The sequence below is a fragment of the Eschrichtius robustus genome, chromosome 9 (genome assembly GCF_028021215.1).
Source record: "Eschrichtius robustus isolate mEscRob2 chromosome 9, mEscRob2.pri, whole genome shotgun sequence".
Lineage (NCBI taxonomy): Eukaryota > Metazoa > Chordata > Mammalia > Artiodactyla > Eschrichtiidae > Eschrichtius > Eschrichtius robustus.
In genome coordinates this window covers 30,745,983-30,768,371 of record NC_090832.1, presented here as the reverse complement: position 1 = coordinate 30,768,371, position 22,389 = coordinate 30,745,983, and the positions used below count along the sequence as shown (strand labels likewise).

General features: G+C 39.9%; 1 protein-coding gene across 1 annotated transcript; it reads right to left on the bottom strand.

Annotated features, from left to right (window-relative positions):
* Positions 1-632: 632 nt before the first annotated feature.
* Positions 633-22,381, bottom strand: LOC137769189 (pantetheine hydrolase VNN2-like). The gene is made up of 8 exons (XM_068550880.1): positions 22,306-22,381; positions 16,783-17,014; positions 16,534-16,664; positions 9,401-9,593; positions 7,179-7,467; positions 5,492-5,865; positions 3,924-4,094; positions 633-1,172 (listed from the first exon to the last, which is right to left on the bottom strand). The coding sequence occupies exons 2-8, from the start codon at positions 16,993-16,995 to the stop codon at positions 981-983; spliced, it is 1,563 nt and encodes a 520-aa protein (XP_068406981.1). The 5' UTR covers positions 16,996-17,014; positions 22,306-22,381; the 3' UTR covers positions 633-980.
* Positions 22,382-22,389: the final 8 nt, after the last annotated feature.

The following is a 22,389-nucleotide window of genomic DNA, read 5'->3' as shown; positions in this document are numbered from 1 at the left end:
CAGGGGACACGGGTTCGAGCCCAGATCCGTGAAGATCCCACATGCTGCGGAGCAACTAAACCCGCATGCCACAACTACTGAGCCTGCGCTCTAGAGCCCGCGAACCACAACTACCGAGCCTGCATGCCACAACTACTGAAGTCCACGTGCCTAGAGTCCGTGCTCCACAACAAGAGAAGCCACCGCAATGAGAAGCCTGCACACCGCAGCAAAGAGTAGCCCCCGCTCGCCACAGCTAGAGAAAGGCCGTGCACAGCAACAAAGACTCAACACAGCCAAAAATAAATAAATAAAATAAATTAAAAACAAAAAACTAAAAACAGTCATGGTCTTTGTGTTATGGGATTTGTGCCTGTTAGATTACACCATGGCCTTTAGGTAGGACTGTTTGGAGCTATGAATACCCATTAACCTGGACTAACTGTTATTTCTTCTAGAACATCTCAAAACGACTTTCATTGTTAAGATAAACTTCAACGTTGGAGTTTATGTTTCCAATGAAATTCCAATGAGTTTATGTTTCCATCTGATTAGAAAGCAAATCCTCCCCAATCATTAGCACAGAAAACTAGATGAGTTCAAACTGTCTTTAATGTCAAATGGAATTCAGTCATAAACATCTCAATTCCCATCATTACTGTTCTCTCCCAAGGCTACCACTATATTTACAACGTCCCTGAAGCTCTTCACTCTGCTCATGCTCACACACACAAGCACACACAAGCACACACAGCAAGTAAGGCTGGAGTCAGGATTAGTCCTCATTTACATGACCCAAACCTCAATTATACAATTATACCATACTGTATTATTTCAGCGTAACCAAGAAAAGAGGCAAAATTACCATAACACTTAAATATAATCCTTGATGAGAAAAAAATATATATCTGGAAATCATTGGTCTATACTAGGGAGCGAGCCATTCAAAGTTTCTTAGTAAACTTGGGATGCAACAATGAATATGATAAAGTGATGATGTCCTACACCATCACAATATTTTGCAAAGCTATGATCATTAATAATGTGGATATTATCAGGTAAGTTGTCGCTGAGTTGCTGGTCCTGCCTGAGATGGAACGTACGTCTTCAGTGTACCATCTCCCAAACAGTGACACTGTTAGGATAGGCTCAGATGATCCATTCTTGTTTACCAAACGCCCATCTTTTAGTACCTAAAGAAAAAGGGGGAAAAGTATAGTCAACTTGATTAGAATATACATTACAAGCAGACTCATGATTTTGAAACCATCCTAGATATCATGGTAGGTAAGGGGGCTAGGGCTGGGGTTGGGGGTTGGGGAACAGGTGGGAAAGATAGGAAACAGCTATTTTATATGTAAGGAAGACTAGAGCCATCCTAGAGGGTTCAATAATTGAGTTTAAACAATCAGATGTAACCCTTAATGAAAAGTCAGAAATCATCAGTAGCAAAAATCTATTGAGTCCAATTATATGCAAGATAACCAGGAGCCAGAGGAACACAAATAACACCCTTCCCTCAAGAAGCTTAAAAGTTAATGGTGAAACTGAGAAGATCCCACATATAAAGAGAGAAATCAGTATATTAGTATATTGCAGAGAGAGAAACAGGTATGTGCTTAGGAGGTCTGAGAAGGAATAGCTGAACTGCTCTGCTTCCCAAGGTGGGATACAGTCTGCTACAAGGAGCAGTTAGGAATTTCTCCCTGGGGCTGTATGATGGAAAACGTTGTGCCAAGTGGAAATCAAGCAGCAAAGGCTCATTCTGAGACAGGAATGTATGTGACAGATCTAGGCAATGTGCTTTCTCACTCCAATTTGGTTAGAACCAGTTGTGTGCTGGAGCCAGTGGTGTGTAAGTTCACAACAACAGACTGTTAAATCTCCAGGAACTTTGACAGCTGGTTGTTGCATGGCTGTTCTTGAAATTGATGGTGGTGAGAATATTTACATCATGATAACTGGCAAATGCCACAAATCGGAGCTTTTCTTTTTCTTCCTCAGAGAGTGGCTTGTTACAATTTACAGCACATCACTAGCTGGAGTTGAAGATTATTGAAGAGGAGACTAAGCCATATGGTCAAAGAGAACGGTAGGGATCGGATTTGTGAAAGTCATGAATGATCAGATCTATCCTGAAGGCAAGAGGCTTCTCTGTAAGGGAGTAATGTATGCAAAGTAATGGAACAAGAATAGAAAAAAACACAAATAGACAACAGATAGAACAAGAATTAAAGAAAATGAGTTCATCATCAGTTGTGAGAAGGACAGTTTGGATGGGGAAGAACTTAGAAGGTGAGAAATTAGATACTTAATAACTAGAAGTAGAAAATAACTAAATATCCCCGAAGACGATAATTGTGGTGACACATACACACAAAAACATAGCTCACTGACAAGTCGTCAAACACACAACCTGTTGGTAATTAAACGAACAAATATAAAATGTTAAATGTTCATTGTTTATTAAGTGTTCATTGTTTCTAAATAGTCCCTTGTTTATTAAATTGTTCCTTAAAGAACAAAAATGAAATAAAAGAGGTATATTTCAAATTACATTTGGGTGAAAGTTTGAAACAAGTTAAACACAAATATTTAGTTTTCTTGTGACTTTTCATCAATATAGTAAAATTGTGTCTATTTTGACCTCCTTGGAATTAATTGTTCCACATCAGTGATTGTCCCTTGGGTTCTAGTTAGAACTTAGCATTTTTACTGCTTTCCTGTTACAAATTTTCCTAAAATATACTATATAATTAACTGGCCTTCTATGTTACACACTCAAGATAATTTGACCTTTTTGACTATTCCCTTAAACTGGTAGTTTTTACCCACCAAAATCACCTGTAGGACTATGAAAAATATAGGTCTCATCCTCAGAGATTCTGATTTACTGTATCTACAGTGGGACCTGGCCTCCTACTCCTCCAGTCTGTCTGCACATTGATGTATACTTACATGATGTTCAGTACATGTGGCCTAATTCTGGCAAGCTTTTCCTCCAGTTGTTGATGAACTTGGTTAACTAGGTAAACTCTTTGAGGTAAGTACCTAAAAATACATCCTGATACTTGTATAATGCTTCACTGTTCACAAAGTGCTTTCACATGCATTACCAAATCAGTGAGGAAGATATTCTCCCCATTTTACAGGTAGGAAATTCAGAGGTTAACTGGCTTGCACAAACTTACATAACTAGTTAGTTGCAGAGGCCACACTTCTGATAATATACCAGAGTTAACCTAAAATGTTAAAGCAAGGTGTTTCCCACAGTTGTGATGGTCAGTAACACTTCATGCTCTTAGCGTAGAACTAAGGATGGGGAAAAGATAGGCAATGAATATGTTGGAATCTCTGCAGAAGTGATCCTCAAAGATAATGTGTAAATATGTGTTGATGGAGAGTCCATCAGTCAAGGAAACTGGGAAAATACTCAGGAAGACATGGTCAGTGTGACTCATGTAAAAAACTTGTCATCTATGGCAGGGGTCCCCAACCCCCAGTTGCAAGCAGAGACTTGAAAAGAACTGGCCTATTGTGTCTTTCCCTACTTATGCTCTTGGACTCCTTAATCTAACATGTGAACAAGACCAGGCTCTCTGGAAGATGAGGGACCACAGAGGGAGAGTGGCCCCAATCATCCCACCTCTCCAAGACTATGCCATCACAAAGCAGCCTGCCCCAGCTAACCCACCTGCTAGTGGCAGATGCATGAATGAGCCCAGCCAAGATCAACCGAGCCTCTTCTAGTCCAGAACAGCCTAGCTACACCCAGTTCACATCACCAACCACAGAATCAGGGCTAAAGAAATGGTTATTGTGTCAAGCCATGAAATTTTGAGGAGTCTGTTACACAGCAAAAGTTAACAGATACAGTTGTCATAGCCTGTTTTATTTGACTTCAGAAAACAGATAAAATGAAGACACTCTTAAAGTTATCCTACCTCAAATTTTCCAGGTGCCAGATTGATTTTAGTAAGTAGCACTTCAGGGAAAACATACTCCGTTCTAAATGTGCCACTTAGGGAGAACATTTCAAATCTTGTCAGAGCAGTGTCTACTGGCTGTCCACAAGTTGTCAGATTAGTAGATTTACATCTCACCATTGTGCATACCTGTGTAGAAGAGATGCAGATAAAATGCAATGTCTTGCATCTAAGTTACTTGTACTAGAACTGTTGACTCAGTTTATAAACGTAGCAAAGTAAATATTTTCACCATTTGATAAAGGGATTTGGATCATATAATTACCTGCTTTGTTGAAAATGGCAAATGATTAAGAACCAACCCTCACTTCCTGGGTAGCTAGTGGGATTGAAAGAAAGAAGCCAGTTTAAAACTGGATTTGTAATAGGAAAGAATAAATCCACTCCATATTGGATCCGTTTCTCTTTATTTAAACCTTTTTAGTCTACTGCTTTTGCTACAAGTTACTCACTAAAGGCATGCTGCCTATAAGCTTTAAATTATACATAATGAACCATCTCTAAGAATCCTGCCTTTCATGTAATGAGCTAAAATACCTTTGTTTAGCTCACAGGAAACGTCCAGACCAGGCACACTTATGAATGGCTGCAGGAAGGAAAAAATAAACACATCCCCTCCAGAGTCTTACTGGAACTAGGACTTTACCCCCTCCCCATTTAGTGTAAAAGAAGCCTGAATTCTACCTCAGGGAAGATGGTTCTTTGGGACAGTAGTCCACCATCTTCTCAGTCTGCTGGCTTTCCAAATAAAGTCACTATTCCTTGTCCCAACAACTCATCTCTCAATGTATTGGTCTGTCATACAGCAAGCAGTACAAGCTTGGACTTGGTAACAGATATAAACCATTAGTCTGGCATGTCAGATGATGGCATTTGGCCCAAGAAAGTAGAGGTATTTGGGCAACAGGAATACAAAAGCCAAAAGGATGATTAAAATTTTGACCATCTCTTTTTTTTTTTTTTTCATATCCGTTTCCTTAGGAGAAGGCAGTGAGGCACAGAGTAAAATAAGAAAAAACAAATGCATAGCCAACATAATACAAAAAGTTTAAAAAATTTGTCACTGGAAGGGCGTGAAATGATCAGGATATTTGGTTACAAGAGAAGTTAAAATAAAAGTGATATCCCTACTTATTGTTGGTTTTAAAAGTTAAAACAAGACTTTATATTCAGATGTGTCAGCAAAGCTGCTTAAAGAAGCCTTCTTGAAGTTCACTTCAATATGTAAACTAGTTTCATTAGTCAAATAGAAAATCAGCATCGTCAGGCTAATGTATTCTTTTAAGGTGCTCAAAGCAAGCAATCAATGATACTTAGCCCCCTTGCAAATATCACATGATTAATCCCAAAGTGTGTGTGTGTTTGTGTGTGTGTGTGTGTGTGTGTGTGTATGTGTGTGTGTGAGACACTGGCAATGCATGCAGTCATGCCAAGGAAAAGCATTTGGTTCCCTGGGACAAATATGAAAACTTAACCCTGGAATTTACTGACATCCAAACACTCCCTTTCTCTCGAGCTTAGATTACCTGCCAATACTCTCTTCTCCTTCGGCCATGAAGTCCAGCAAAAGCTCCTAGAACATACACTTCATTCTCCTCTTTTCCTAACATTCTGTAGCTTAAATGACAGCACAGCTCTTTTTGACAGACTGTAAGGTTTCCTGCATTTTCAAAGAGTTCTGTGAAGTTGAACTCATCCCGGGAAATAAAGCCCCTAAAGGAGTTTTTCTGTCCTGGGAATGGTTTGATGGTGGTGGCGTAGGCACTCCAATTCACAGCTGGTGGGTAAGTCAGAGAGTTTCGGGGATGCGAATCCACCTCTGCAAAGAGGATCTTTCCCAACTCTGTTTCCATATCATAATGATATACTTTGGGCGAGTGTGGTGCATAGATACCACTGCCTGTGAATGGAAGACAAGTCTTTTAAAAACAAAAAGCAAACCCAACACCACCAGTTTCCCCATCAGAATTCAGCATGTGGTCATGTCACAAGATTAGTCACAATGAGAAAGCACAAGGCACTGAACATCTAAGTATAATACTTCTCCTATTCTCTACTGGAGGAGATTAAACTACGTGATCAGTGGTCTCATTTCAAATAAACTTTGAATATAATTTACTAGCATTATAGAAAATTAAGCCAAATATTAACATCATTGTACTCAGGCATTTCTGAGAGGTAGGGAAGTTAATACAAAATTCCCTCCTGTTCTCCATTGTGGTGGTTTTCAAATATGTTCCAAAATTCTTCAAAACTCCTTTCTCCAATGGGTGGATCTAATTCCCTTCACTTTGAGTGTGGGCTTGACTTAGTGACATACTCCTAATCAATAGAACATGGTAGAAATAATGGTTTGTGACTAGTCATTAATGGCAAGGCAGCTTTCCTCTTTCTCTCTCTCTCTCTCTCTCTATCTCCCTCTCTCTCTCTCCCCCTTTCTCTCATTACTTGCTCTGGAGGAAGCCAGCTGCCATGTCATAAGGATACATCACACAGCCCTATGGAGAGGCCCATGTGCAAGAAATGAAGGTCTCCTCTCAACACCCACTGAGAAAGAGAGGAACCCTACTGATAGCCATATGAGTGAGCCATCCTGGAAGCAGAACTGCCAGCCCCAATCAAGCCTTCAGATGACTTTCAGCCCAGCCAACAGTTTAATGTAACCTGAAGAGATGGCCTGAGCCAGGACCACCCAGTTAAGCTACTCCCAAATTCCTGACCAACACAAATTGTAAGATAATAAATGTTTATTGTTTTTAAGCCACTTTCACTTTTTACTTTTAAAGCAATTTGTTATACAGCAACATGTCAATAATACACTACTCTGTCTTGCCAGTTATAGAGCATATCTTGTTTAGTTCCCTGCTTTGCCCCCTACTATCTCATGGCCTTTGGCAAGTTACTTGCATTTTTGTGTGTCTCAGTTTTCTAATCTGCAAAGTTGGAATGATAGTACTCAGCGCATACGTAGAGTTGTTGTGAGGATAGATGAAATAATACACATAAAAGTCTTAACACAGCCATAGCTGTTATAATCAAGCAGTAGCTTTTCTTTTCTTCTTCGTCTTTTTTTTTTTTTTTTTTAATGAAAGGATACAAACATAGTAAGAAGTCCCAACAAAGAACCAAAAAATTACAACAGGTCATATCTGAGGCACATGTTTCTCTGCATTTAGAAATATAATCTGCAAACCACATCTGGTCATGAATTACCTGTCATCTTTAGGCTGACATTATGTGTGTTGGCCACAAGAAGATTAACTCTCATTCCCATTGCCCAAGCTGAATGAAATTCAATAGCTGTCAAAAAGGGCAAAACATTCATCCAAGCTGTGGGAAACAATATGGTGTCCACGTGGAAATCTTTCACCAGGGTCACAGCAGGATCATGGAAGAGAATATCAAAGCATGTGAAAATGCCAAACTTTCCAAAGGAGGTGTTGAAAGTCACCAACTCCGGCTTTTTGGGGACATCAAACTGAAGCTCAGAGTAGAGCTTGTACTATAACAAACACACAGGATAAAACCAGGAAAGGCTTGTTTATTGAAGAGGTGACACATGAAAACTCTCCAAGTTAGTAACTTTGAGATTTGACAATGCTCAATAGCAGAAAATCTATAGAAGGTGAATAACTCTGGTGACGGGAAGTTAATTTCCAAAGAAAAATATGGAGAAATACAGTCTCTCTCACTCCCTCTCTCCCTCTCTCTCTCTCTCTCTATCTTTCCCTCTCTTTCTCTCTCTCTCCTTAACTCCCTCCCTCTCTCAATCAGGAGCCAAATACCTCCCCATAAATCCTAAACACTATGTGCTTCTTGAAAGCTGAAGACATACATCATTTTTCTTTGAGTCCCTGATACCTCGAAACATAATAGATGCACAATAAGTATCTATTAATCAGATGAGGGAGGCCCTCTCCCTCTTTACAGTGTCCCATCCAAAGTAATTTCAGGGACTCTTACCCAGCTTTCAAAATTGTTGTTAAAAATAAATGTTTTATTTCATTCTCTCTGATTCCCTCCAAGTAAACTTGAGAAATGAACCTAGTCTAATTTAATAATCAGGGTCAACAGCTTAATAAAATGATTTGCAAAGTAGGAAAGACTGAGGGTTGGGAGCCAGACTATTAAAACTTCTCTTTAAATTTATTTTCTAACTAAAAAAAATCTTTAATTGAAATTTACTAGCATTTTAAGAATTGATTGACAAAAGTACTCTTATCAGATCCATATGTCAGAGAGCATGGGTCACGAACTGTTCCAAGGTACCCTGATGGAAGAACGAGAGCTTCTCACTTTAGGATGACCCAGGTCCTCATTAGCTGTCCACATCCGGTGCACTGTGCCATCCTGCCGTTTACTGGGCCTGGATAAATGGATTGACCAACTATGCTACCAGTTTAACTAGGTCAACACTTACAGAATGGAAGAGTAGCTGCAAAGGAAGAGCCTTTAAAAATGATACTCACAATGCAAACACAGTCTCGGAAATAAGGAAAAAGAAGTACTGACATTTCTATTTCCAGTCTGAGACATATTTTTGAGGAGAACACAGAAGTTTAATTACATATAAAAACAAGTTGTGAAACCCACAAGTTTATGAAGAAAACTTTTTGAAAGTTTTGTGTTTTATTTATAAATACACAAACACACAATTAAATATAAATATATTTTATTTTGAGGACTCATGTTAAAATTTTTTTCCATATAGAGGTATATGATCAAAAACATTTGAAAGTCATTGGCTCAATATCACGCCTCTTGAGTAATATTTATTTTTCCCTAGGGCTTCCAGGTGATAATTTCTCCAGTCAGAAGATTTTGAAGCCACAATTAAGATGCTTAGAAAAAGTATGGGAGAGGAAAAGGGACATTCACACTGACCTGCACATCCTATAACCATTTAAAAGGTCAGCCTCTCTCCCGGTCCAATTTAGTATAAAATTATCACTTCAGGTTATTTTACTCTTTCAATTCAGATTTTAAAGTAAAAATTTTATGATTTGACCTTAAATCAATAAGAGGATAATTAAATTAACTGGTATAGAAACTGAAAAGAGAAAGATCATTTTTGTGACTTGATAGAAAGCAGGGAAATTAACTTCCATGCAGCTGATTCATACAATGTGAAAACATCTTTTATCATTTCAAAATTAAATGGGATCCAGACTACAGTCATCTCAGTATCTTTTATATCAATATTAAAATTACTTGTTTTATATATGCTTTATCTCAATCCTGGAGTATTACCAAACCTTTCTTACTGGTCTCTGCCTACAATTTTTTCCACATTTCTAAAGTGTCATTTTCTTTATTGCTCGCTTTAAAAAAACTCTTGGTAACATTGTGTTATAAGAGAACGAAGCGCTAACTCTTATACACAGCATCCACCCCCCTCATAGCAGGCTGCATATTACACACCCACCCCCTCTTACCTTATGGTAACGTGCCACCAGCTTTCCCTTTGCATCATACACCACGTTGGTGTTGTATTGATAATGGCCATTAGGAGGACACGCGGAGTCACAGGAATTACATGGCTTTTTGTCCCCAATATTTGCCAAGACATAGATAGAGTTGTTCTTGGCCAGGCAGCTGAGTCTTGCTTGTACTGGTGTACGACCAAATCTAAATCCAATTTTAATTAAGACATTTCAGTAAGTCAGACAGAGAAAGACAAATACTGTACGATATAACTTATATGTGGAATTTTAAAAAGTCAAACTTGTAGAAACAGAAGATAGAATGGTGGTTACTAGGGGCTGGATTGTGGGGAACTGGGGAGATGCAGTTTAAGGGTACAAACTTGCAACTAATAGATAAATAAGTCCTGGAGACTGAATGCATAACATAGCGTTTATAGTCAACAATCCTGTATGATAAACTTCAAAGTTGCTATGAAACTAGATCTTAATTGTTCTCCACCAAAAAAGAGATGATAATTATGTGACATGATAGAGATTATATGCAGAAGTCACAAATTATGCCTAACCTTGATGAATTTTTTTCCACATTGTATCTATTGCTCCAGCAATTTATTATTCACTCTTCTGCATCAACAGTTGTCATCTCTCTACTAGATCATTCCATCAGCATGCAAATATGCTCTAGTACCTCTCATCTTTAAACAAAATAAAATAAAAACCTCTCTTGACCCCCATGCCCCTCTACTTTATGCTCCATTCCTTAGGTCCATCTTACAACAAAACTCCCTGGAAGAGCTGGCCATTTTGCTATCCTCAGCCCATCTTCTCCTGTTCTCTTTAGAAGCGCTCAGATCAGCTTTCATCGCTATCATCCCACCTGACAACTCTCACTAATGCTGATGATGACATCCACATGATGGCATCATCATGTGGCATCTTGTGATCTTGTGCTACTCACCTGCAGCAGTTGACACAGTTACTTACACCCTCCTCCCGGAAACACTTCACCTTGCTTATTGGACCCCACGCTCTCATTCTCCTACTCACTGGGTGCTTTTCTCCATCTCCTTTTCTGGTTCCTCCTCATCTGCACTGAGTCTAAACACTGTAGTTTCCTATAGTTCAAGCATTAGATCTCTTCTCTAACTCACTCCATAGATGAACTCATCACGGTGTTAAAAATTTTTTTCTCCCTCTTAGCGGTAAGTTTCTTTTCTTTTTATAAAGGAAGTTTATTCTTTTATTATTTCCAAAAATAATCCAGCTCCTAAAGTCTTGAAGTTTAAGATGTATTTGGGAATTTGTTTCTTGGTAGTTGGGGAATAGCCAAATGACGTTTCCTCCTGGTGTTAAGGTGGAGGTAGGGGTCTCAGTTTGTTAGTGGTGGTAATCCGAAACGCAGACGTATTATCTGGGTAGTGCAGGAATGGAACACCACTGGAACTCCCCTGGAAATGGTAGTGCTGTGAGCCATTAGACCAAGGCCAGCTCTGAGTGCCCTGACGTTTGGAAGCCCATACTCTCAAGATACCAAGATAACTGACAAATAAATAGCAGACTACAACAGAAGGGACATTATTCTTACCATTGTGACTTTCTTTTTAGCTGTAACTCTGTGGCCTTATGTTATGCAAAGCAGTCTATAATCCTTATCTTTGGAGATGAAAGGAGTATGAACAGAAATGTTTGCAGGGCTTATAGAAAATTTGACTACTGTGTCTTTACAGTGAATTGAATAACTTTATATGATGAAGCTAACTTTCCTACTATAGAAATACTTTTAAAAAGTTTATGTTTAAGGACATAAAAATGTGCTTGACAGTGAGTGCCTAGAACTGTGCCACTAAAGAAGGGAAATCTTATCTAAGAAGGTACATTTCTGTACCAGAGTTGTGTTGTAACCATCCTTTGGGCCCTCTGCTGGAAAAGTAGAATCAAGTCTCAAATAACGTCTTTTTAATTATATCCTATAGTATTACAGATGTAGGACAGTACTGTATCATACCTCTGTGAATGTAAGATATCTTGTACCTGCTTTATGATACATAGTAGTGACCATGCTTTATCAGATCTATTTATAATGATGTTATTCTAGAATGTTTTCTTTCCAGATGATGATTGAGAAGCTAATAAAGAAAATGGTGCCAGGTACCACAACAGTAACAGAACTTTGCTGTTTTCTGAGGTTTTGTTTTTTACCTTTTTTTTTTTTACTAGAGTGTGCTATATGTCTCTATATTTTGTGCAGATGACTGCAGAACCTGGAAAAGCTGTTGCTGCTATTGATGCATAAAATACTGTTCTTGGTCTTTTTATATAAATAATAAATCTATATATATATATACATATATATGTATATACATAAAATTGGAATTTTTGGAAACTTTAGCTGTGCTGTCAACTTTGGAAAAAGTATCCCAGTTGTACTGTGTTGGGTTGGCACCGTACAGAAATTAACAGCTATATTGGTCTAGAAACGTTAAAACATAATTTTTTCCATTTGTACAGGGGTAACACACTGTATTAAATATGTAAGGTCTTATCTACATGGGTTTGATTACAGAAACTAACAAAGTATTCTCTAAATAAAAATAAAAGTACAAAAATTAAAATGTGCTTGAAAGGGGCTTCCCTGGTGGCGCAGTGGTTGAGAATCTGCCTGCTAATGCAGGGGACACGGGTTCGCGCCCTGGTGTGGGAAGATCCCACATGCCGCGGAGCAACTAGGCCTGTGAGCCACAACTACTGAGCCTGCGCATCTGGAGCCTGTGCTCCGCAACAAGAGAGGCCACAATAGTGAGAGGCCCGCACACCGCGATGAAGAGTGGCCCCCGCTTGCCACAACTAGAGAAAGCCCTCTCACAGAAAAGAAGACCCAACATAGCAATCAATCAATCAATCAATCAATCAATAAATCTTTAAAAAAACAATGTGCTTGAAAGGTCTCTATTTTTACCCCGAATAAAGAATATGTAGAGTGCTTTTTAATTTTTGTGTTTTCATCTGTGAATAGGTAACTCTTTGAGACATTTCTGCTTCCACTGAGGACCAAGATTCTTTGCTCTTTGACATTACTGACCAATGTGGAGTTGGCAATATACTTATTGATAAGTTATTAACCTTACTTGAGAATAGTCACACTAAATGTGAAAGGGACAGAGTGAGAGCCATGTCAGGGTATCTTGTTTAAACTAAATGTGATTATCAGTATTTAAAAATGCAACTTTACTATTCTTGTATAGATGATAGATATTGTGTTTTATTTCCTAAAGCTTAATAGGTTTGAACATGGAGTTTATTTATAGAAGGCAAATAAGAGGAAATTTATAAAAGTGAGTGTCTGAATAGAATAATGATAAACTTATCCATCCTATAAACTACATTATTACATTAGTTTCATTAAGAGCAATGTGATTTGAAAAAAAGGTCTGTATTGGGCTTCCCTGGTGGCACAGTGGTTAAGAATCCGCCTGTCAATGCAGGGGCACGGGTTTGAGCCGTGGTCCGGGAAGATCCCACATGTTGCGGAGCAACTAAGCCCGTGTGCCACAACTACTGAGCCCGGGTGCCACAACTACTGAAGCCTGTGCACCTAGAGCCCGTGCTCCGCAGCAAGAGAAACCACCGCAGTGAGAAGCCCGCGCACCGCAATGAAGAGTAGCCCCCGCTCGCTGCAACCAGAGAAAGCCCACGTGCAGCAACAAAGACCCAATGCAGCCAAAAATAAATAAATTAAATCGATAAATTTATATTAAAAAAAAAAGGCCTGTATGTGAGAAGATTACTGTGGACCTAGATTTACTTAGGAGATATTTATAGATGGTTCCTCATTTGAGCTGCCACTGCTAAGGCACATCCCCGACCTCACCAATGAGAATCTAGTAAGATTCACCTTTGATTTTTACAGCACAATTATGTGTTTTGGAGCTTACGTTTAACAGGCAGTCTGAATTCAAACCTCAGACGCTTCTTTATCATGACTGCACCTCCTGCTTCCTTACTGTAGCTCTTTATACATTTGCTGGTTACATGGGTGAATGAGTGAATGAATGAATGAAAAGGGATGGATTGATAGTTACTCTTATCCAGGTTAGTAAATCTGATTTAAAAATTTTCTCTCCCTGACTTCCTCCCTCCAACCCTGACCTTGTCTTTCATGCCAGACTCGAATATGCAACTGCCAAGGTTATATCTCCACTTGGATATCTGTTAAATCACAGCTCAAACTTCAGATGCACAAAACTGATTTCCTGAGTTCCATCCCAGACTTTCTATTCCTTCAGTGCTCCTGTAACCAAGAGGACCCTATGGGACCTTCCCAGGACAGACTTCCCCCATCCTCCATGTCCTCTATCTGCCTCTTTCTTTGTGGAAAAGCTTTAGTCTCCCAGGCCTCCCCTGAGTCACAAAAAAACTGGCTCAAGAATAATTAATAGTTGGAAGAATGTAAACACATAGTAACAAAAAAATAGCAGTTGGGCCGGGAGAACTGGTAACAACTTAAATAATAGATTAGCCATACAACAGAGTCACAGAATCTTTAGTTCCTCCCCAAAGAACATAAATAACAGAGTCTGACACACATTCCTCAATTGTTTTGCAGATACTAAAATCCCCACCAGATGGAAGAAGCTAACTGCATGATGACCATGAGCACATAACCCCCAGACTGGCTGGAGCCTGAGGAGAGATGATGTTAACCCCTGTGACATCACCCTGTTACCTCACCATCAATCAATCAGAGAATTGTGCAAGAGCTGATCACACACCCTGCCACTCTCTCCCTCACCTTGCCTTTAAAAACCCTTCCCTAAAATCCAGCGGGGAGTTTCGTTCTTTGGACATTAGCTGCCTGTATGCCTTGCTTGGCCCTGCACTTTCCTTCACCACAGCCCCATGTCAGTAGATAGGCTTTACTGTGCCTGGGCAAGTGGACCCAAGTTTGGTTCAGTATCACTCCCTATGTCTGTAAATTGCAATTCCACGCCTACAACTGCTCAGGCCAAACACTTGGGAGTCACTCTTTGTTTGTTTGTTTTCTTTTGTTTTCTGGTTGTGCCGAGTGGCCTATGGGATCTTGGTTCCCCGACCAGGGATTGAGCCTGCGGCCCCTTCAGTGGAAGCACGGATTCCTAACCACTGGACTGCCAGGGAAGTCCCATTAGCAGTAATCTTTTGATGTTGGGCTACCTTGTTTGTTTTTTCCTTTGGGGGCGTTGCAAAAACTCATGTATCTTGGCTCCTCCCTTATCTCTTTGGAACTGTCCGAAGAGGTGTCTGAGGGGCTGTATCCCAGGCTAAAGTCCTTGGTAAAGCCCCAAAGAAAACATAATTGTCAACTATTAGGTTGTGCTTTTTTTTTTCAGTCAGCATCCCTATTCTTATCTCCAAATGACATTCTATATAATAAATGAGTTTGTTTACATCTATCTTCTCCCACTAGAATATTCATAAGCCACAGGGAGGGCAAAGACTTTGTTTGAATAAGTGCTATATCTCCTATTCTTAAAATAGTATCTGGCACACAGTAGATGCTCAATAAGTAATAGTTAAATGAATTAAATGTAACTGTATTGGGTGACAATGCAAGCCCATTTTCTGTCAAAATTTCTTTTTTCTAGTGTAGAGCTATGAAAGAGGTATTTACTAACCATATGGAGTAGACCTCCCCCCCAACCTTCACCAGTTTCCATAGCTACTGTGATATTTGACTAGTCCATAAATTTGCAACATATGTTGTTTTTAACAGGAAGTCCATCTTACAATCCTACTGTGAGATGAAAACAAATGGGTTGTCCCCCTTCTCAAAACTTCTAGGCAGAAAGACTGTTCAGGGCTTCCCTGGTGGCGCAGTGGTTGAGAATCTGCCTGCCAATGCAGGGGACACGGATTCGAGCCCTGGTCTGGGAAGATCCCACATGCCGCGGAGCAACTAGGCCCGTGAGCCACAACTACAGAGCCTGCGCGTCTGGAGCCTGTGCTCCGCAACAAGAGGGGCCGCGACAGTGAGAGGCCCGCGCACCACGATGAAGAGTGGTCCCCTCTCGCCGCAACTAGGGAAAGCCCTCGCACAGAAACGAAGACCCAACACACCCAAAAATAAATAAATAAATTTATTAAAAAAAAAAAAAGAAAGAAAGAAAGACTGTCCAGCTATTGCCTCTCTTCTTCCACAAAAGCGTTTCTTACAAACATCATAGGAAGCATTAGCTCAGAACAGGAATGATTGGCAAGTGGAGCGGTTGACTGTCATGTAACCCGATATTCTCCTCGTTGTGCTGTTAGTCTCTTTAGAGCTGAGAAGAGCCGCTTTCTGATAACACTTATATAAAATTTACACTAACCAGGAGTGCCTCAAAAAGCGTGGTATCTATAATCCTCCAGCAAGAACATGGCAAAGGGATGTTTAATAAACTTAATTTGAGGTACAAGAGTGAGAGAAAGTGCAAGAGGGTAAGAGATGGTGAGAGGATTTGAGAGTTGAGAAAGAACGAGTGTGAAAGAGTGAGGGACTTTTTACTGCCAGTATAGAAGTGTGCAATCCATGCCTCAATAATTCAAGCCTTAGTAGATAGTAGGAGTTATATATTAAATATACACACATATATTAAATATTTTATATTAGAAAGTTTCTAGATTACTTTTTCCCAGGAAAATTAGCTTTATGAGCCTAGGAAAATGCAAGGTTTCAAAACATAAAGTCTCACTAGAAAGTAGATAGTGAGGTCTTTCTGCCTGGGAAACAGATTCTAGAGCAGAGAGACTATGAATTGAAATATAGTACCTTCAATAGAGACCTTGGAATATTTTCCGAACACAACCCCGTGTCCACGTCAGAAATTAACTTTCATGAGAAATTAATATTCATGAGATCGTGTTCCCCTTAGTTTCTAATCCCAGTAATAAATATTTTTATATTTCTCCAAATTTAATAAAGATACTAGATTATAAATAATTGTTAAATGGCATCTAGGTACAATTTTTAAGTATCTAATGAATGCCAAGATATATATATATATATATAAAACAATAACATACACCACATACATGATCATTCAGGATTTATCATTTTGCTGCAGTGAACGTGTACATTTTAGAGAACCACAGCACTTTTGTACAAACAACTAGGATAACTCAAATACCTGTGTGGGTCTTGACATGGAATCCAATTCACCAGAGGATCTGGAATATCCTCTAGATAAGGGAAAATGGCTTCCCTGGTAAATTTCCATCCGTAAATTGCATCTTCTGGAGTCACAATGATCTGAGCACCCTGTTTAAAACAAGTTAAATCACAATTATTTCTCTATGTATGTAGACAATTCAACACTCGAACCTTCACCAGCTCTCATGCTCCTCATAAATTATGATTAGCAGAAATAAAAGAATACCTGTTCAGCGGCCTGCTTAATTGCTATCTCCAGAATATCTATATTCTTGTTCATGAGGAGCAAGGCATCATCCTGAGAAACACGTGTTTCTGTGTGATTCGGCAATATGACCGCATGTTCATATACTGCAGCTTTGAAAGTATCCAAAGCACTGACATGCAGAATAATTAGGGCCAAAACTGCCACAGAAGTTTGAAAAGAGGAAGTGATCATGATCAAGGTCTAGTGAGTTCTGCAAGTGAAAGTAACATTCATGTAGTATTTATAAAGAAAGGAACATTTAGGTAACATGACTGCCAGCTCTTATTTTACAATCTTATGAATATTATGCCTGATCATTTTGGAGGAAAAAAATTCCAGTTCCATGAATACAATCAAAAAGTATTGCAAGGATTGTACATGTACTATTGATAAGATTTAATGTCAAATTTCAAAAAGACAAAATTCAAATATAGTACAATTGTACCCTTTTATTAATAGAAAGAAAATAGTAACTAAATTAACTCTCATGTGAAAAACCATAATACAACAAATCTCATTTATTAAATTACAAAAACTAGATAATAATTTTTTTCTGTTCTGTTGACAGATCTACGTCATGTTTATTTTTAGAAGAGAAGAAAAAAATTAAAATATTTACTACTAGGAAAATGCAATACAGGGCAATATTGGGAACAAAATTCACCCAAGTCAACACTCTGACTTACCTATTAAAGACTCTGAACTTGCACTCCATAAAAACAAGATTTTGTGTCTGGTTTGCTCACTGCTGCATCCTTAGTACCCAAAGCACTGATCCTCCAGGGGCTGGTCCCTGGTGTTTAGCCAGAGGAGAAATCAAGAACTTCTGCTAAGGGGGCCCTGGCCCTCCGGGGACTAAGCCTCCTTCCTCCCCCACTCCTTTTCTCCCCATCCCTCTCTCTTTCCTTCCTTCCTTCTTTCCTTTCTTCCCTCCTTCCCCCCTTCCTTCCTTTCTTTGGAGATAGATGGAAGGGAAGGGAAGCATCTCACTCGGGCTGGTGATTATAAAGATCATCTCTATTATAACCCAGATAAGATGTAATTTTCATTTTTGTTAGAGGCAAATAACCACATAAATGAGCTTTTAAGAAAAACGCATACATTATGTGACCTCTGATAACCTCCTAGGACATCCATATTCTCCCTTCCCCAGTGCCAATCCTATCACACAAGAGTTTAGTGGGGTTTTTCGGTTTTTGATTTTGTTTTTTAATCTGAGTCTCTTCATTCAAATACTTTTAGATGGCATAGAAGAGTAGAAACAAATGAATAAAATTCTTTTATGTTTCCCCTCATACTGAGATAAAAGTCTTGATATAGATGAGGTCTATATTTGAGGTCTAAAATATGAGGTCTAAAGTATGAGGTCTGCTCATATTTTCTGCTTTGAATAGAAATTTTTAGTAAAGAAATAACTTCTTACCTCTATAGAATAGAAAACTGAAAATAATTTCTAGAAAAATGGTCAAGGCTTTTAGTGGATAATGTGAAGGGAATGAGATTTTTATAATCTATTTTTATATAGTAGATTATGAGTGCCTTTAGAGTCTACAGAGCATGTAATGCAAATGCCCACACTTTACAGGACAGGAATCTGAGGCATAGAGAGGCAGAGTGACTTAGAGCAGGGCGTAGGACTTTTCAGTCCTGATTCCAGAATCTTCCCCAATACCCAAGACATCATGCATGAGTCTGTACTCTGGTTTAATGTCTGCATCCAAGTGTCTGGACACTCACTTGCATCTTTTTTTTTTTTTTTTTTTTTTTTTTTGCTGCATTGGGTCTTCATTGCTGCACACTGGCTTTCTCTAGTTGTGGAGAGGGGGAGCTACTCTTGGTTGCGGTGTGTGGGCTTCTCATTGCGGTGGCTTCTCTTGTTGTGGCTCGCGGGCTCTCGGGCCCGGGCTCAGTAGTTGTGGCGCACGGGCTTAGTTGCTCTGCAGCATGTGGGATCTTCCTGGACCAGGGCTCGAACCTGCGTTCCCTGCACTGGCAGGAGGATTCTTAACCACTGCGCCACCAAGGAAGTCCCTCACTTGCATCTTTTAAGGAACCCCATTCAAAATGACCACCTTAGGAAGACCACAGATAAATCTAAATACTGAGTGAGTACTTGATGTAATTGAGAACTGTAAGCTCTTTCATTTCTACAAGTATCAATATAATTTGGATCATGATCTACTTCTTTGTGATTTAATCTCACCAATTAGTAATACTTCATTATCTCTTTTGCTTGTAAGTAGTTAGGTAAGCTGGTGAAAATAAGCTAACATCTTTACTTTTGGAGGGTAAGAACAGAAACAGTCATATATGTCTTTCGCATCTCAGTGTCCCCAAATTTCCTGGACTTTTTTCTCTCTTTGTGGCTATAAACAAGAGAAATAGTGTCTTGTTTATTCGGGTTTTTTCGCTGGAGGGCGAAAGGGGAAGTGGTTTCTGATGCGAAGTCAGGGTGATTAAGCTCCTTTTTTTCTCTGCAGCATTTCAAAATTGTCTCATAAAAACTGAGAATCTGAGTAACAAAGACAATGGCATGGAAGAGTCAGAAGCTAGTAAATGAAACAACAATTTAAATATGGAAAAATCCATGAGACATAAAGAAAAAAGTGAATAATTTTTACATACATTTGTCATAGAAGCAGCTGATATTGTTTTAAATCTTCAGAGGTAAAAGACTAAATTCAAGACATAGAACTTTAAGAGTTTACATTTTCATGCTCATAAAGGTGGTTGATTAAGTAAGGCTTAATTAACTTCTTTAACTCTGTTATAAAATAATGTTACCTGGCCACAGGGTACATTGATTAAGTATTAGTCACTGCTAATAGGACCTATTTACTAATTTACCAATTTGTGATTAATGGAATTGATTTCAAGGGTGAAAAGTTCCAATCAATTCAAAATTATATGGTCAAAGGGCCACTGTAAAAAAAATAGACATAGTTCAAATATTTGTTTCTAACTGGGAATCTGGTCATCTCTTAAAATAGTATTCAACTGGACTTAGTTTTCTGGCTGTAATAAGTAAGAAGAGTAGAAGTGTAGTTTCTGCTTTGCACTCCACTTCTCTGAAACTCTATTTCTCACCTTAAAAGTTCAGGTAATCATACCTGCTCTATCACCTTCACAAAGTTATTCTGAGAGTCAAAGACATATGAAAGTCCTCTGCAAGATTATGATGGGATGACAATAATTAACAAAAAGGGGAGACAATTTAGTAATGTAATGATCCTGACTCCATAATTCATCGTTAGGTCCACAGAGCTACTATTGTTCGGCTGGACAAATCTGGTCTATCTGGGGCACTGTGCTGAGGATGGGATGGGAAACACAGCACCTGGCCACTTACTCCTGGATCATGCCCAGCTGGGCCTGGCAGACGTACATCCTCGGCGTGGCGAAGGCATCGTAAGAGCACCAAGGCCCCAGAAAGGCAAGGGGTGGCTCCTGGCTCTGATTCAGGCCTCAGGACTTCCTGGTCTGGCCCCTCTCCCAGGTGTGAAATGACATTAACAAAGAGTTGGAAATAGCATGTACAGTCACTGATGGCGTTTCCTCGTAAGCAGCAAGGATGACATCAAAAAATAAGTAAGCAAAAGAGAAAAACCAGGCCCTACTTTTAAAACTATTTTCTCTTGATGCTGTATACCAAAAAAAGGATGATACTGTACCCCTCCCCCCCCAAAAAGTACTCGGTGGTAAAGAACAATGTTTCTGTCCCTGTCCCCATCGGAGACTTGCATTGGTCTTTAGCAAGCCTGTCTGAGTCAGCGTTTGAGAAAGGAAATGGCTGCTTGAGCAGAACCAGCCTGAACTTCTGTTTTTTTTTTTTAATTATTTATTTATTTATGGCTGTGTTGGGTCTTCGTTTCCGTGCGAGGGCTTTCTCTAGTTGTGGCAAGCGGGGGCCACTCTTCATCGCGGTGCGCGGGCCTCTCACTGTCGCAGCCTCTCTTGTTGCGGAGCACAGGCTCCAGACGCGCAGGCTCAGTAGTTGTGGCTCACGGGCCCAGCTGCTCCGCGGCATGTGGGATCTTCCCAGACCAGGGCTCGAACCCGTGTCCCCTGCATTGGTAGGCAGATTCTCAACCACTGCGCCACCAGGGAAGCCCCAGCCTGAACTTTAACCATCTTTTGGGGCCATATCCCAGCCCAGGTGAGGTGCTCCTCCAGCTCTGGACTTGGATTGGTGTTCAGCTCTTCAGACAGTTCATGCAACTCAAGCCAAGAGAGAATCTGAGAGAGTAATGATTCATCACAGCCTGCCGCTCCCAAAATGGGTGGAAAGGGTTGTGCCATAGGAAGTTGCTAATCGCCACCTCTTTCTGACCTGCGGCAACAGTGATTTCATGTGGTTCAAACTACCCTTCTGCTTTCTGCTCTTAGAAGTTTAGGATCGTGGTAGGCCGGGCTGCAGAAGCCCCTTTGAACTGGCAGTATGCTCCCACATTGTCTGAAGGTCCCCACTTCCTCAAAAGAAAAATAGTAACAAGCTCTCTTCTTGATGATTTCACTTGCAAATCCTTTATTTTGTTCTGATCCAACTCTGCCAAAGTTTATTGACTTCACCAACAGGAACTTCTGAAATGTCTGTTAGTTGGTGCCATAAACTGAACGTTTGCGTCCACCCCACCAACAAATTCATATATTGAAATCACATCCCCAGTGTGATGGTGTTAGCAGGTGAAGCCCTCGAGAGGTGATTAGATTCTCAGGGCGAAGCCCTCCTGAATGCGATTCCTGCCCTTATAAAGGAGACCCCAGTGAGCCACCTGCCCCTTCCACCATGTGAGGACACAGGATCACCATCTATGAACCAGGAACTGGGTCCTACCAGACCTGAATCTGCCAACACCTTGTTCTTGGACTTCTCAACCTCCACAACTGTGAGAAAGAAATTTCTGTGGTTTTTAAGCCACCCAGTTGATGGTATTCGGTTGTAGCAGCCTGAACTAAGATGATATTGGGGGATGGTTAGGGGTATGGACCCTGTCGCCAGAATGCCTGGGTTTGAAACACTTCCTATCTGTGTGGCCATGAGCAAGTTATATGCCCTCTCAGGGCTGCAGTTTCCTTCACCTGCAAGATGGTGATAAAATGTGCTGAATAGTTTTGGCTGTTATTATTATCTCATGCCCACAAGACGGAGGCCCTATTATGAGGGCAATGCCCAGTGCAGTGTTGACCCACGTCTTTAAATCTCTCTGGTCAGATGCTCACCTGTTCTCAGCCACTAACTCACTAAAAGAATGTCAATTAGTTCACATTCTCTATTTTCTCATTGTTCTGTCGCTTTCCGCAAAGTCATTCATGTTTCCTGTCTTCTATGTCAATCTGACCTGAATGGTTTCGCCAGGGATTATTAACTTAAAGTCCATTTCTATGAGCTCATCTGGACGGCTTTTCCTGCAGCAGTCCCACAGATTCTCCCTCTGATCAATAGCTCTCCCTATTTCACACATCATTCTATTTTTTTAAACCTCACACACACACAAAACTTACCAAGAAACTGGGTTACTTCTGCGTTGCTGTTGGGAAGATTGTGAAATGATACAGCCACTCTGGAAATCAGCTTGGGAATTTCTA

Coding starts and splice junctions, on each gene's coding strand:
- LOC137769189 (XM_068550880.1), bottom strand. CDS start 16,995: ATGATCACTTCCTCTTTTCAAACTTCTGTGGCAGTTTTGGCCCTAATT. Junction 4,095..5,491: donor GGAGAAGAGAGTATTGGCAG/GTAATCTAAGCT, acceptor TCTTCTACACAG/GTATGCACAATGGTGAGATG. Junction 1,173..3,923: donor TGGCACCTGGAAAATTTGAG/GTAGGATAACTT, acceptor CTTTTTCTTTAG/GTACTAAAAGATGGGCGTTT.